At 42.2% G+C, this 15,197-nt stretch overlaps 3 protein-coding genes across 11 annotated transcripts in view; 1 reads left to right on the top strand and 2 right to left on the bottom strand.

The window, feature by feature from the left end:
• Nucleotides 1-4,522, bottom strand: part of ATP7B (ATPase copper transporting beta) — a 61,273-nt gene extending 56,751 nt beyond the window's left edge. Inside the window, exon 1 of one of the 2 annotated variants that reach the window (XM_073002322.2) lies at nt 4,437-4,522. The gene's annotated coding sequence lies outside the window, so the exon portion shown is untranslated. Of the gene's footprint in view, nt 1-4,433 lie in introns of both variants that reach the window. The other variant, XM_073002320.2, reaches the window with a different exon arrangement.
• Nucleotides 4,523-4,960: 438 nt separating this feature from the next.
• ALG11 (ALG11 alpha-1,2-mannosyltransferase) lies at nt 4,961-12,963 on the top strand. Of its 2 annotated transcripts, none has more exons than XM_078382599.1 (4): nt 4,961-5,081; nt 7,505-7,738; nt 9,907-10,835; nt 12,581-12,963. In XM_078382599.1, the coding sequence occupies exons 1-4, from the start codon at nt 5,077-5,079 to the stop codon at nt 12,850-12,852; spliced, it is 1,440 nt and encodes a 479-aa protein (XP_078238725.1). In that variant the 5' UTR covers nt 4,961-5,076; the 3' UTR covers nt 12,853-12,963. The 2 variants fall into 2 exon arrangements, with proteins under 2 accessions (XP_078238725.1, XP_072858492.2); XM_073002391.2 differs by lacking the exon at nt 4,961-5,081 and adding an exon at nt 5,427-5,572.
• NEK5 (NIMA related kinase 5) overlaps nt 12,901-15,197 on the bottom strand; it is a 44,842-nt gene continuing 42,545 nt past the window's right edge. For all 7 annotated transcript variants that reach the window (XM_073002371.2, XM_078381274.1, XM_073002365.2 and 4 more), the window contains one exon: nt 12,901-14,291. In XM_073002371.2, coding sequence (XP_072858472.2) covers nt 14,063-14,291 — 229 coding nt within the window. In that variant the 3' untranslated portion in view covers nt 12,901-14,062. The remainder of the gene's footprint in view (nt 14,292-15,197) is intronic.

The raw sequence follows: 15,197 nt of genomic DNA on the forward strand, positions 1-15,197 counted from the left end.
TCACCACTGCTACTTCTGTGTTTCACGCTGCCTGAAAGAAACATCTCATCATCTAGCAGTGGGGTTAAAAACAAGGACTACAAACTGCTGAGCAGCTGTCACAGCGCTTTGACTGTGAGGCCCAATGCGGGCACCCCGTCAAGCAGCCGCTGTAGCTGGTGCCGGGACAGGAGGCAGCCCCTGGGGGGCGAGCCACCTGCTGCTCCTCGACGGCCACCAGGGAGCTGCCCGCCGTTGGAGAAAGGGAGCCAAGGACTGAGTGCGGCCCCATCAGGCGGCAGAGGCGGCAGCCCGGGAGGCAAGGCAGTGGTGCTCGACTGAGATCCTTCCTTTCAAATCAAGGGGGTAATGTTGGTGTATATAAATTTTTTAGGGGATGAAAGGTAAAAACGTTCCCTGACCCGTGCCCTAGGGGGATGATTTCTATGACATGTTATATTTTTTCTGCAGCCTGTGTTTGAACTTATAAGTGGGTTTGGACATCTGGTGAGAAAGGCCAGATTATTCATAAACCAGTTTAAACTTCCTTGTGGGTTCAAGTACAGGTTGCAGAGAAAGTGTGAAATATCATAGAAATCCTCCCCCTAGTTATCACTTTGATATGAAATTTGAATTTTGGACTATACTGCTATCAGGGGTTTTAATTTTAAAAAGGTATAGCCCTCTAGAATGTAGTAGCTGGGAGCTTGCTGGTATTTGTGTAAAGCTTGTTGCAGTTAACTGAGGATGTGTCAAAGCACATCTTGATTGTGCAGTCAGGGGCATGACCACACAATCAATGGAGATGTGCCACAGTACCTCATCGATTAGCAACAATTAGCTGTGGCAAGTTAGGCAAACTGCACAAATACTAATGACTGAATTCAATTTTGGCGAATTGCAGTTTCCCACCAGCCTACACTGCTGATGGAACTTGCAACTGATCAGCACCTAGTCCCCTCCCTCCCCTTCAGGATGGAAGGTAGGTGAACGATTGCTTGATATGCCCCACAAGTCACTGCCACCTCCTCCTTACAGTCATGATTTCTGTATGACCATAAGATCATGCCAGAGGCAGTGACTTGCTCCAGTCAACACAAATCCTCCATCACAGAATGAAGCTTGGCTATGGCACGCCAGCTATCATTCCATTCCCTTCCATACAGAAGCTCAGATATGACACCATGACTCAGATCATCCTGCTCGCTCTGATACTTACAATTTAGTCTGTCTTCACTTTTCTTATAATTAAAAAATTAGAAATCCTTAAATCTTGCAAGGACTACAATGGTGCCTCAGCGATCACTCCGTTGAGCGATGAAATTGCTTTGCAATGGACTTTTGGCCATCGCTGGAGCGATCACTTAGCAATATCCTCTATGGCTAAAATTTGCTTTGCAATGATCGCGGGGAAGCGATCATGGCAAAGCGAACTTTTTTAAACAGCTGATCGGCAGTTCCAAAATGGCCGCTGCAAAAATGGCTGCCGCTGTTTTGCCTCACTGTAGAGGCACCCAAAATGGCCGCCGCTATGGAGGAATTTTGCTTTAATGTAAGTTTTTAGCCCATAGGAACGTATTAAACGTATTTTAATACGTTCCTATGGGCTTTTTAAAATTGCTTAGCGACGTTTTTTCCTGCACAGATTAACGTCGCTAAACGAGGCACCACTGTATAAAAGAAGCAAATAAGAGAAGGAAGAATATAACAGGGTTACCCTTATGGTATGAGCATATTTAATTTGTAGGGATAGGGTGAGGCACTGCTTCCCTTGGACAGCTGGCCTGCTTGGCTGATTTTCAGTCCTTTCAGACAGAGTTTTTACCACTGAGTGGAACACTAAAAGCTGGTTTAAAAACAGATGTGTACTGAGATCTGTGGCTCCCAATCCTAGGTGCCCAAGGGTTAATGGACTACAACGCCTCAAATCTCTGATCACTTGTCAGGCATGTTGGGAATGGGGATGCTAGGAGTTGGTTCACAAATACTTCAGGGTCCATATTTGGAAACCACAGATTCTGATGAATGAATATGACATCATTATGCCGTTGACTCTTTCGGTCTTCTGGGAGACTTCAGATGGCAGAAGTGGGCAAACTGCAGACTTCCAGCTATTGTTGGACATCAGGTCCCTTTAGATCTCCTCACCACTGTCTGAAGATTAGGGAAGGCTCTTGAGAGCTGCAGTCCAGCAACAGTTAAAGGCCCAGGGGGTGCCTATCTTTGCTTTATGGAACAGGTAAAAGCAATCCACTACAGAGTACAGAGAAAGGATTTTGAGAAAATAAATGGGAATATTTTCATAGCAGCAATACTTCACATGGGAACTGCACAAAAGTGAAGCAGGCCTGCCCTGCATTTAGCAAATAAAACTGCTGCCATACAAGACAAGAGCATAATTAGAGCGATCACTGATAATCCGCAAAAATGAACAGACAAGGTCAGCTTAAGTCAGCATAAACCAACCCAGGAAAATATAAATTAAGAGCAGAAATGAAAAGAGCAGCAGATTGAGCAAAGGGATTCCTTGAATTTTTAAAGTGAAATCCCTGATGGTGCCCAGACACAGCCCGTACCAGGAGAAGAGTGGAAAAACGGTGGGAATGAAAATTTGCAACATAAAAGGAGGCAAGAAGAAAGAGGAAAGTGTGCCAAATACATATATAAAATAACTACTACTACCTCAGAGAAATAACTGCAATAGAAAATGATTTGAATGATGCACTATCCCTGACAGACAGCAAGCTAACAACATGAACAGAGAAGCTGGAGAGCATAGGGAAAATAGCACATGAAGCCCCAGAAATGATTTATTGTACAGGAAAGGAAATCAACAAAGCGGCAGAGTCATGCAAGATGAACTAAAGGATTTTGAAAACGGGGAAACACCAACATTTTACATATGTATGATTTTTCAGAACAGGACAGCAAAAGTGACATCGGGGAAAAAAGTAACTGGCTAAATAAGAATCGAGAGAGACATTGACAGAGAAAGAATGCTAGGCCCAAAACCCTTAAAACGAGGCTGGGCATGAGATATAATTATCAGAATTGCAAGCCATCCTATTAAGAAAAAAGTACTGTATGAAAGATTTTAGGCAGATGTGAAAATTTCTGAGCTTCTAGGGACAGGTGGATTTTTAGTGAGGTACCTTCTTTGGCACCCTGATCTGTTTCTTGTACATTTCTGTCTGCTGATCAATAAACGGAATTCTTTGACTATGGTTCTTTCATCTCCTATGGTTCTTTCGGAGACTGTTTGTGTGTAAATGATGGGTTTCATGCCAGCTAGAGAAGGAGCTTCCATTTGGGTGAATTACCACATTGTGGCATTCTCTAATTCTGCAGCTCTGCTTGCCTGTTGCATTGGATAGACAGCTCTCATTGGCTAGCTGTGGTGCTGAGTAGAGTTTGGGGCTATGGTGGATGCCAGCTGTTGATTGGTAGCTGGTAGCATGGTTTCTATGGTGACTATGTCTGGCTTGTGGTTTTTTCCCCAGCAAGAGGCATCTCAAGTTTCTGCTTTGTTGTACTGAAACATAAGGAATTTATCACCTATTCAGCTACTTCCTCTTCCGTTATCTGCAATAGAACTCAGAATTTTTCATCATCTTACCGTGAAAGTTCTTTCTTTCTCTTTCTTTTATAACTATGGGACTTCAGCATCCCCTCAGAAAAACCTAAAAGCAGTGAAGGAAAGTGTACACAGCCAGATTGTAAAGGACACCTTTCACAATGTGAAATGACAGAGCACCATAAAATGAATTCAGAAATATATAGTGTAGCTGATAAGTTTTATACTATACTCTGCCCAAGTTTTCGTAATGTACTGAATAGATGACTCCCTTAAATGGCATCTTTTTCAAAAGAAATACTAATATTTACATTACATTGCAAAAGAAATGCTTAGATTTATCTAGAATTACTGAGGTTTTCTTAGACAACAGATGATGTATTCTTTAAAAGTACCTAATAGTGCTGCAAATTATTTTTTCTATACTCTCTTGCATTTCAACAATTTCACTTTGCTAGAAAAAAAAAGGGGAAACCAAACCCAGAGAATAACTGAAAATATTTTTCTTCTTCGTGGCCTCTGTGAATGCACGCAAATGGGTTGTTCTGTGCCTGCGCTGAATGTCAAGAGGCAAGATCTTAGTATCTCTGATGGCTTACCAAGTCCTTAATTAACTTCCAGTGAGAAGCCTAATAGAATCCAGTGGGTCATCTTTGCTAGGATAAATCTTAAGATATATTTCCCCTACGGTTCTTTTCCATAGAGAGGGTGAAGCTCGACCTCTGTGCAGATTTTTAAAAGATTTTAAATGGAAACTTGAACATATTCTCATTAAATGCAACCTACATTTTAAAATAGATTATAAATAAATAAAAGATGTGGCTTTGAGGGGTTAAAAATGCTTAAGATAAACGTGCATGTTATCTACCCTGACACGAACTACCTTCCACTGTTTGGAAAGCGTCGCCGACGGAGAACTGGATTTGCAGCGATGAATGACCCGGGGAGACACAGGCTTCTCCCCTCCACAAGCTACCCTTTAAATTTCAGCTGCCGTCGCTGATTGGCTACCTCGAGCTGAGCCTCGGGCTCTCATTGGCTCCTCTTCTTCCCAGCGCCTATTGGAGAGTCGACAGCTAAGTCCGGCGGACTTTTTCTTCCGCCCCAAATCTATGAATCCTACCAAGCGCTGCTACAGAGGGAAAAACCTCTTGTTGCTACAATAGACCCATTAGGAAAGGACCATAGAGCTAGAACAGAAGAGAAGCGCATATCCGACGTTTCCCGGTATTTAATGAAGGAGTGCTAGATAAAGAGATACAGTGGTTCTTAACCTTGGGTTACTCAGGTGTTTTTGGACTGCAACTCCCAGAAGCCTTCACCACCAGCTGTGCTGGCTGGGGTTTCTGGGAGTTGTAGTTAAAAAAAAACCTGAATAACCCAAGGTTAAGAACCACTGTGCTAGATAAAGGTGCCTCTATGATCCTTTGATGATAGTACTGTATCACGTTGTGTATTTCTATAACCTTGCTGGAAAAGGCAGTAACGCTGGCCAAAGCGGAGGGCAGTAGGAGAAAAGGACTATGAGGTAGGGTTGACTCCATAAAGGAAGCCACGACCTTGAGGCTGCAAGACACCCCCCCCCGGAGGCCCCTCATTCAGAAGGTCGCCATAAATGGGAAGGATATTCGACGGCACAGGGCCCACAACACCCAGTGGGTGGGGGGAAAAACCCCATGCCTCTTGTGAGTTGCCACCTGCACAAGGGTATCTTAGGCCCGTTCGCGGAGGGAGGCTGGCGAGTGAACCTCTCCCGTTCCGGCAGCAAGACTGCTCTGCCGCCACGCAGTCCTAGTCGGCTTGGTCCGTAGTGTAAAGCCAAGGGACAGTCCAGCATTCTCCTAAAGGAGGGAAGGGGCGCGGATGGACAAAAGGCGGGGCATCTGCCTGGGAACAACGGCTTCCGGGAGAAACGAGGATTCCTTCCGGTGCAGAAAAGGGGCGGGGCGTCGGGGTGGCCCCGGCAACGGCGGTTGGGGCTTCCAAGATGGCGAATTTCTCAGTTGAGCCCCTTTTCAGGTAGGAGCTGTTCGTCCACCCCCTTCCCTTCCCGGGGTGGCGCTGCTTTCCTCCTTGCCCCGGGACGGTCGGTGGGTCGTTTCCTTGCCTGCCTTCTCGGCCTTTGAAGTTGGGGGGGGTCCCCGGCGGAGGGCCTCCCCTTGAGCTTCTCCTGCCCTCCCTCTCCTTCTCTCCCCCTCTCTCTCTCACTGTGGCCGTTTCTCTCGTGGGAAGAGAAAACGGCCCGCCCGGGCGCGTGAGAGGCGGCGTCGGCGAGTGGCCGGGAGGCTTTCCCTCCGCCGGTGAATGCTCTTCTGACCCTGAAATATCGATCGGAGCGGATGGATGGGGAGAACGGTTGGGCCAAAGGTGCCTGCTTGGTAGCCTGCAAAAGAGGCAAACCGCCGCCGCCTCCGCCACCCACAAAAAAGGCAAAAGCCACTGGGCGAGGCGTTTTTGTCGGCTGGAAGCCCGTGCAGTTGGGTGGCCCGCCTCGGGGATCTCCTGCCCTAGAAACACGGAGTCCTGGAGTTGGAAGGGGCCCCTCAGGCCATCCATGGGGTCCAACCCCCTTGTTCGTGGCAGGAATGCCGATCCAAGCAGATCTGCCGGGTGGCTCTCCAGTTTTCTCTTGAATGCCAGTTGAATGCAAAGGACCGAGATGGGGGCTAAGTGAGGGCCAGGTTGTTGCCCAAACCTATAGCCTGCCAGCCTTCCTTCAGTTACAATTCTATTCTATTCTATTCTATTCTATTCTATTCTATTCTATTCTATTCTTATTTATTTATACATACATACATACATACATACATACATACATACATACATACATACATACATACATACATACATACCCCACCTATCTGGCCCACCGGGCCACTCTAGGCGGCTACAACAATTCTGATTGTTGTTTCAGTCTCAGACGAGTCTTATTCATGAACTTTTGAGATGTTCACAAAATGCAGTTTACCGTTTTCTAGATTAAAGAGAAAAAAAAGTCTAATTAAACCTTTGGCCCATTTGACTTGGTCTTGTCAGCACTGATGAGTGGCAACTCTTCAGACTTTCAAAGAGGGCTATAGTTTGGCCATCTCTTCAGACTCTCAAGATTGAACCTGGCAGCTGGTGCATGCAAAGTGTTTACAATATCAGTGAAATGTGGATGGCTTTTTAATGTACAGATGGAAAAATAATATATTTGTGTACCAGAAGGTCCTTCAGCTCTATAGATGACCTCGTTTGATATAAAGTGTGGTGGGTAGTCATGTCTGAAGATGCAGGTTCAGATATTTGCCAATTTGGACTAGATGAAAGTTGCAGCTCCCACAAATCCTGCCACAAATCCTTTGTCATTTCCATGACAAAATCCTGGTGGAGATTTTGTCATGGAAATGATTCCCTGCTCTTCTGATTTCCAGAAGTGTCCATTAATCTCTGCAGTTTTCCTACGACCGTATAGGAGTTTAAACTATTTAGAGAAAAAATCCTGGAAAAATCCAAAAAGCTGGCCTTTTGTCTATTTCTGTGCAGTGCTCACTTTTGAGCTAGAAGAGTTTCAGTAAGCAGAATAGAAATGTTATGAGTGAGCTTAGATATAAAGTCCTATTCTGTATCTTAAATATTGAATTGATTAGTGTAGAAGACAAATTTTGAATGTTAAACGGGTTGAATCAACTAATATGTTAAGATGGATTTTGACTTTCCCTGTTCACATTAATAATTTGGTGTGCTTGCTGCTATTATGAGAAAATAGTGGATTATTCTTTTGGCTAGTTGGCAATCATGACAGCATTCTCTGGAACACTGGTTTATTGGAGTTGAGCAGTGTGGTTATTCGAACTGCCCATTTGCCCCTACTTGGTTTTCTCCTACCAGCATTCCTTCTTCAGTTTCATAATATAGTCTCAAGACTTCAGAATTGTTACTGTACTTACTTTCCCTTCTTTCTTTCAGATTGCTGTACTCCTTGGCGATCCCTGCACTGATAGCAAGTGGAGTTTTATGTCTCTGCCTGTTGATGCTGTTGTGTGGTTTACGGCTATGGTTCCAACGAAGGAAAAAGCAGCTAATTTTATCAAGACAACATGGGAAAAAGCCGTTTGTAATTGCATTTTTTCATCCATATTGCAATGCAGGTGGTGGAGGGGAGCGAGTATTATGGTGTGCTCTAAGAGCACTGCAGAAAAAGTAAGTGCATGTTTCATTTATGTATACTTCATTTATGCACATACATTTGTCTTATTTTTTATTTTATGGACACTTAATGCAAATAACAAACTGAGTTAAGATGATAGCCTCATCTCAGACCACACATTCTCATTTTTCACTTTCATTTTCTTATTTATGTCTTACAAGTTGTGCTTGCTTACCTTAAAAGGTGTGGTGAAAATACAATTTGTCCATAAGTCAGTTATAGGTCTGCCTATCAGGGTGGATTTGATTTAAATCAAGTCATTTTAAATTATGATTTAAATTACTAGTCAGTAAGACTCGATTTAAATCATGGCTTTTAAATGTAAAGACTCGTTCTTACTGGTAGTTATAATCTTTAATATTTGTAACTAGATGAAACTTTCATATTTAGACTAATAACCTCAGAGATTAGTAAAGCAGCTATATCAGAACTGATAGTAGTTTAATAGGTTAATCTCTCATATTTGGAGAAAAGGGCAGCTGTGTTGTCCAAACAAAATAAAATCCAAATGCCTATTTTTACATTCATATTTGAACTGTCCGTTCAATGCATTCCAATGGGGGGGGGAGAATTCACCAAAAATTAACGAAGACTCAGAATAAAGCCAAATTAAGTTTGCAAAGGTTTCACAAGGTGCACTAACGATTCCAAGCATTTAAAACAGGTTTCAAACATTTTAAGACACTTTTAAATGAGTGAAAACAGACATCGTTAAGTGAAAATCGCCCATAGAGAACATTGTTAAACGATGTGGAAAATTCCTCAAAAAAACCCATCGCTAAGCGAATACATCATTAAACGAAGCAATCGCTAAGCGAGGCACCACTGTATAACGTTTGCCATATCCACATTCTTCAGCGTCTGTGAGGGAGGCTTGGGACTGATGGTCCTTCTCTAATGTGTTCATTGTTTGTACATAGATTTGCAGAGAACAAAGATCTTTTCCTGAACTTTATTCTGTACCATTTTTATGGTAAAAAAGTGCATGTTATGTCATCTTGGATAATTTGGATTAATTAAATTAGTTTACCAAAAATATAAATATTGCATGAATATACAGCCTCATGCTACATAACTAAGCTCTTATTTCATGCTGCATAACCTTTGAAGCATAATGTATCTTAAATAGAAAACTAGACAGATTTTTCCTCTAAAAGCATTTTATTAAAATAAATCTGATTTAAATTTTTTAAATCGAAATTTTAATTAAAAAAAAAACATTGGTTTTAATCCACCCTGCTACCAACATATTTGTGCTTAGTTTGTGCCTGTTCATTTTATTATTTGATCTTGTCTCTCTTTTGCAATATAGCTCATTTTGAATTCTGATTTAAGAATAAAACATTGTATAAAATGGGTCAGAAAGCTCTGGTTCTTATAGTGTCCTAAAATCAGTGAGACTCACTTTGAGGAAAGAAGAGGTTGGAAGTTAATCTTACCCATTTTTGTTCCCTAATACAGTAGTTGTTAAATAGATTTCTAACAATGGAATCCTATGTGTATTGCTATCTGAAATAGGCCTGTGTGGGGCCTACTGTAAGATCAGTGTGTGTATAAAGTTGCATCCTGAGACTGATATCCTAAAGTGTACAGTGGTGCCTTGCTCGACAATTACCTCGTTAAACGACGAAACCGCTTGACGATGAGGTTTTTGTGATCGCTTTTGCGATCGCAAAACAATGTTCTAATAGGAAAAATTTGCTTAACTGTTAGAGTAGTACGACAGTGGAACCAATGACCTCAAGAGGTAGTGAGTGCTCCAACACTGGAGGCATACAAGAGGAACCGTCTGACAGATATCCTTTCATTTTTATTCTTGCACTGAGTAGGGAGTTGGACTCTGCCTTTATAGGCCCCTTCCAACCTCATGATTCTATATGAGAATGAGGCAAGAAGGTTAACTATTTTTTATGAAATGCATACAGCCACACTTAATTCTTTGGTTGCCATCTCTTGTGCAGATCTCAGAATTGATAGTGAAAGCATTTCAGGTGGAAAATAATCAATATTCTGTAGTACTAGGCACCCACATGCATAAATTTTGCACAGCAGTTTTAAATTGGCCAAAAATGCTGAAAGGAAAACATGATGGCTGCATATAAATAAAATGCTTTTTACTGGTAATAGCCTGAAAAACCAACTATATTATTTTACTTTTTAGGTACAAAGATGCCTGCTATGTTGTTTATACTGGTGACACTGATGCCACTGCTGAGAACATCCTCGAAAGAGCTTACAGGCGCTTCAACATTAGATTAAGTCAACCTGTGAAGTTTGTGTTCTTGAGCAGACGTTACCTGGTGGAAGCCTCCCTTTACCCAAATTTCACTCTGTTGGGTCAGAGCTTAGGATCTGTGTTTCTTGGCTGGGAAGCTCTTATGAGTTGTGTTCCTGATGTTTATATCGATTCCATGGGTTATGCTTTCACACTTCCTCTCTTTAAATATTTGGGAGGTTGTCGGATAGGCTGTTATGTGCACTATCCTACAATCAGCACTGACATGCTTTCTGTAGTGAGGAATCGGAATGCTCGATTTAACAATGCAGCCGTCATTACATCAAACCCCCTGTTAAGTAAACTGAAACTCATATATTATTACATTTTTGCTTCCATATATGGACTGGTTGGTTCCTGCAGTGATGTCGTCATGGTTAATTCATCATGGACACTCAATCACATTCTTTCCCTTTGGGACTGCAGTGATCGCACAAGCATTGTGTATCCACCCTGTGATGTTCAGGCCTTCCTGGATATTCCACTGCGTGAGAAGGAGAGCGCTGTAGAGCAAAACATTGTTTCTGTTAGCCAGTTTAGGCCGGAGAAAGACCACCCTCTGCAGATCAGAGCCTTTGCTAAGTTGTTGGAGAAGATTGCAGGGCAGCAGCTACAGCCAAAACTCATTCTAATCGGGGGCTGTCGTAACCATGAAGATGACCAGCGTGTAAGTGGACTTAAAAAGCTCTGTCAAGAACTGGGGGTTGAAAAGGGTGTAGAATTCAAGGTTAACATTCCATTTGAGATGCTCAAGCAGCACCTGGCAGAGGCAGCCATCGGGCTTCACACCATGTGGAACGAACACTTTGGGATTGGTAAGTAATTCTGCACGTAGCCTATGGATGTTGTTTCTTTGGTTCTGAAACTGATGGGCTCTTCTCCACTTCAGTTCACAAAGTGCTATACTCTGTTCTCCAATACTGTACATACTTACCAGAACCACTCCTTGAATTAGTGCTTGTGTGTGGATGAGTTGTTAATTTGGAAGGGCCCTGTTCAGTTTAGTGTATGGTTTCTTTTGTAAACCATATTTAAAGCAAGTTCAGTGCCAAAATGTCTGACCAATGGTTTGCACGGAAAGCTTTGCAGAAACAAATTCTCTGAAGACACTTTGTGCAGCGTTGACTTCCCCTACTCAGGCTTAGCCTACCATAAAGCACAGGCAGATTGGTGGGGAGCAGTAGAGCAAGTACCCCACAACAATGTCCACTGCTGCCAGATGGTGGGAGCGTCTTCCCTGGCTGGGTTTTTCTTCCGCTAAAGTGGGACACAGTCCTAGAGAATGGCTGCCACTCTGTGTGTCTTGCTTTGTTAGCCCCTTCCCAGTGCAGTGGCAGGCTTTCATGTGGGAGGAGGAGGATGGGTGGGATAAGGAAAGAGAAAAGAACCAGGGAAAAGCAGCCCATACCTCTAGCCTTTTTCTGAGAGAACACCTGGTATACAGGTGAATGTTAGTGGCCAGTGGATCTCTCGGTGCACAACCAGGGTTGTCTGCTTCACTTGAGTAATTCTAAAAGGAGGGAAGCCTTTGTTTGGCTTCTGTCCCTCCTGATGTTACTGGATTACCACTCCCATCTCCCCTATCCAACTGTGACGAAGGGGTGGTGCCCCAAAACATTTGGAGGGCTATGGAGTGCCCATACTTATCTCAAGCTCTAACGTGTCTGTATGGATTCTGTAATGTAGTTTTTGCATACTGTACTGAGCATACTTGGTACACCCAGTGTAACATCCTGTTAGAAGCACTGGTATCCAGATTCCACTAGGTTGCAACATAAAACACAGTCCTGCAGATGGGAGGATCTTTGCTCCAGTAGAGCCTTCTACCAACAAGGAAGCAACAAAGGAGACAGCTTTTGTCAGTTCCCTTCCTGTACCGTTTAGGAGGCCTCCTCCCGAGCTGACCTTCAGGGGTTGCTGAGGGTCACCTTCTGGAATGTGCTCTTTCATTCTTTCCAAGAATTCTGGGAATTGCAGTCCTCAAAGACCCAAATCTGCACTCCTATAGATTTTGTCTCCTAGAAAAGGGCTTTCAAGTTATTTACCTGCAACATTGGCTTCTTCCTTTATTACCTATTGTTGGTTTGTTTATTTATTTTTAAAGAGGCTGCTGTGGTGTTTCATGGGAGTCATAATCTCCCTGCCCATTAGGCTCTGTAAAGTGTGCCTCTCAAAGAACTATGGCTCTCAGGGAACACTGGAGCAGCTTCCTCTTTTTTTCACAAACCAACAACAGGAAGCAGTGTCAGAGGAGAAGCTATGGTGCACGTAAATAACCTAAAAGCCCTTCTCTAGGAGGCAAAAGTTACAGCTGTGTAAATTTGGGCTTGTGGGCTGTAATACCCAGAATTCTTGGGAGAGTCCTGGGAATTGCAGCCCAAACACAAGAAACTTTATCACCATCTCTGACCCAAATATATATTTTTGTCTGTCTTGTCTTGAGGTCCAGCTTACTTGCTTTTTCCCAGTTGCTTTTAAAATCGCTGCACGCATTAAAATCTTTAGTTACAAAGGAGTGAGGGAACTACAGTTAACTGATTTGTTTTTTCGTCTCTTACAGGGGTTGTTGAGTGTATGGCAGCTGGCACCATCATCCTTGCTCACAATTCTGGAGGCCCCAAACTGGACATTGTGGTGCCCTATGAAGGAAATATTACAGGCTTTCTGGCAGAAAATGAAGATGACTATGCAGACATGATGGCTCATATCTTAACACTGTCCCCTACAAAGAGGCTAGAAATCAGACAAAATGCTCGTCAGTCTGTGAAGAGATTTGCTGATCAAGAATTTGAGGAAGCATTCCTAATATCTGTGGAACCACTATTTAAATAAAATATTTTGTATATATGGTATCTGGACAAACTTGAATTACTATAGTGATTTACTTCTACATTTTTCTATTTTATTTCTGATATACAGTAAAGAGTATATTATTCTGAGACACTTCTGTCTGGGACTCAGCATATTTGTGTTTGCTCTCCAAATATTGTGGTATTTTACAAGATCATACATGAAATAGTTAGACTAAGCCATCTTAAAATATCAAAATATATTACAGTGCAGCTTGTTCTTGTCTGAAGCTAGACAGAATTTAAAAGTTCAGAGGAACTTAATGACACCTAGCTGTGAATCAACAGTTGATCAAGACTTTACTGCTCCAGAGTCTTACCCTCCATAAAGAAAACTAGTATTTTAGGGACAAACTAGATTATAAACTTCTCTAGCATCTTGTTTTGTAAGGATTTTGTTTTATATTTGTACAGCAGAATTCAATCATTTGATTTCCACCTACAGTATGACATTTATCACCTTAATGATACTGTGTCATTCATTATGTTAAGAACATAAGCATCAGAAATCAGGCACAAACAGCTGGGTAGTGGTAGTAGGCTTATTGCTACATATGCTCACACATGAAGACAGAACAAGCAGAGAGTGTGTGCTGGGCCTATCCCTTGTATAATTTGGGAATGAGGAGAGCTGCTCAAAAGCATCTCATCCACACTGCCAATTTCCCAGAAGGTCCTTAGAGGGAAGCAGGTACACACAACTGGAGCAGACATGACTTCTAGGGAATGGCGCTGGGGGTATATCACCAGTTCTCTAGTCAGCTATGTAAGAGTCCAGGGGACAACAAAGAGGATTGATTTCTACCAACTGCACAATCTCCTTGTTGATTTTGTCTGGTTTGTAAGAGTTCATACAGAGTACAGTACATTAACAGAGTGAAAAGTCATATGAAAGTATTAAAGTAGAAAGACAGGGAACTGAAATGTTCCACCGTAAATACACATTGGGGTTTATATGGTTGAATGCAGAGAAGTTAGGATTAATGCATTTGATCAGTACAATGTGCATGATCTCTTATCTCTTTCACCACTAGACCATGTTTTCTTCAGCTACTGAGTATCCTCATTCTCTTAATTACTGCTTCAAAATGAATAAAAACTACAAAGAAAGCCCATGTTTCCTACCTGGTGACCCTTAATATGGATGTAACTACTTGCAACTAATTCTCAAAAAACAATTGGCCACAATCATATTAACTGATTGCTCCATCCTGTTTATCTCGAGACAGCTTGCTATCATTTCCCAAACTTTCATTGGGTTTGTTAAGTTCACTGTTAATTGCATTTTCTTTTTCCCCTGGCTGCTCCGTGTCTGTTGGTTCAGCTGAAGTTTTCAGTATATCCTCTTCTGGAGATGTTACCACCTTTTCCAGAGATTCTACCAGCTCATCCCTCAGTTCATCTTCAGATTCTTCAAAGTTTCTGTACAGTTTATGGGGAAAATGTTGAATTATCAAATTGAGTAAGATTAAAGTTATTTTGCAAAACTGAAGGACTTGATCATGTATCTGACAGGCATAATATAAGTTTTCTGCAAGGGTGCAGAGTTCCCATCAGCTTCATAACTTGGGCAGACTATCTGAAAATAGAATTTTTATAAACAGAAACTATGAAGCATCCTAGAGCATTTTTAAAGAGCAACCGATTTATGACACTGAAGATTGGCATAGGTCTCAAAAATGATGCTATGTTAACATTGCCTATTGATTTATATTGCCCGTGCAACAATTACATGAGTAGTCAGGCTCTTGAACAAGAAGGTATTCAGATCTTGTGTCAGAAGAAGTCCCATTTGCTGGAACAGGGCAATCTTAAGTTTACACAAGCCAAAAATAGTGCAAGGTAACGAGGGTGGAGCATAACACACCATTTGTACTGCAAGAGGATACTGGCCTAAACCTTGAAGCTGGCATAACAATCTTGTTTTTTTCTCTCTCCTTGTAACAAACTAATACTGCTGCCCCATTGGAACCTGTACTAATACAGTGACTGCCCCAATTCTTGTGCAGGCAGTGATACTTGACCCACTGCTGTAATGGGAACATGGGAGTGACCTTAATACGGAGTCATCTTCACATAATTTAAGCTAGAAGGCACTTGCAGCCAGACCATGAACCAAGTAGACATACGGGCTCTGGGAGACAACTGCTTACTTGAAACAGCTAAGATTTTTGGTTCATGTTTAAATGCAAAGGGGCAAACACAACTTGGTTGAAACTGCATATATAGATATTTAATTTATATCCTGTCTTTCATTAAAATAAGGTTCAAGGGGAACCTTTGAAAAATGTGGTTATGTTGCTGGGTAATAGCTTCCCTTAGATTATC

The sequence above is a fragment of the Pogona vitticeps genome, chromosome 1 (genome assembly GCF_051106095.1).
Source record: "Pogona vitticeps strain Pit_001003342236 chromosome 1, PviZW2.1, whole genome shotgun sequence".
In the NCBI taxonomy this organism is placed as follows: Eukaryota; Metazoa; Chordata; class Lepidosauria; order Squamata; family Agamidae; genus Pogona; species Pogona vitticeps.

Excerpts from the sequence above, each read along its gene's own strand:
- ALG11 (XM_073002391.2), top strand. The coding sequence starts at position 5,541 with ATGGCGAATTTCTCAGTTGAGCCCCTTTTCAG. Across the intron at positions 7,739-9,906 it reads CTAAGAGCACTGCAGAAAAA|GTACAAAGATGCCTGCTATG; the intron begins GTAAGTGCATGT and ends TTTACTTTTTAG. Across the intron at positions 10,836-12,580 it reads GAACGAACACTTTGGGATTG|GGGTTGTTGAGTGTATGGCA; the intron begins GTAAGTAATTCT and ends CGTCTCTTACAG.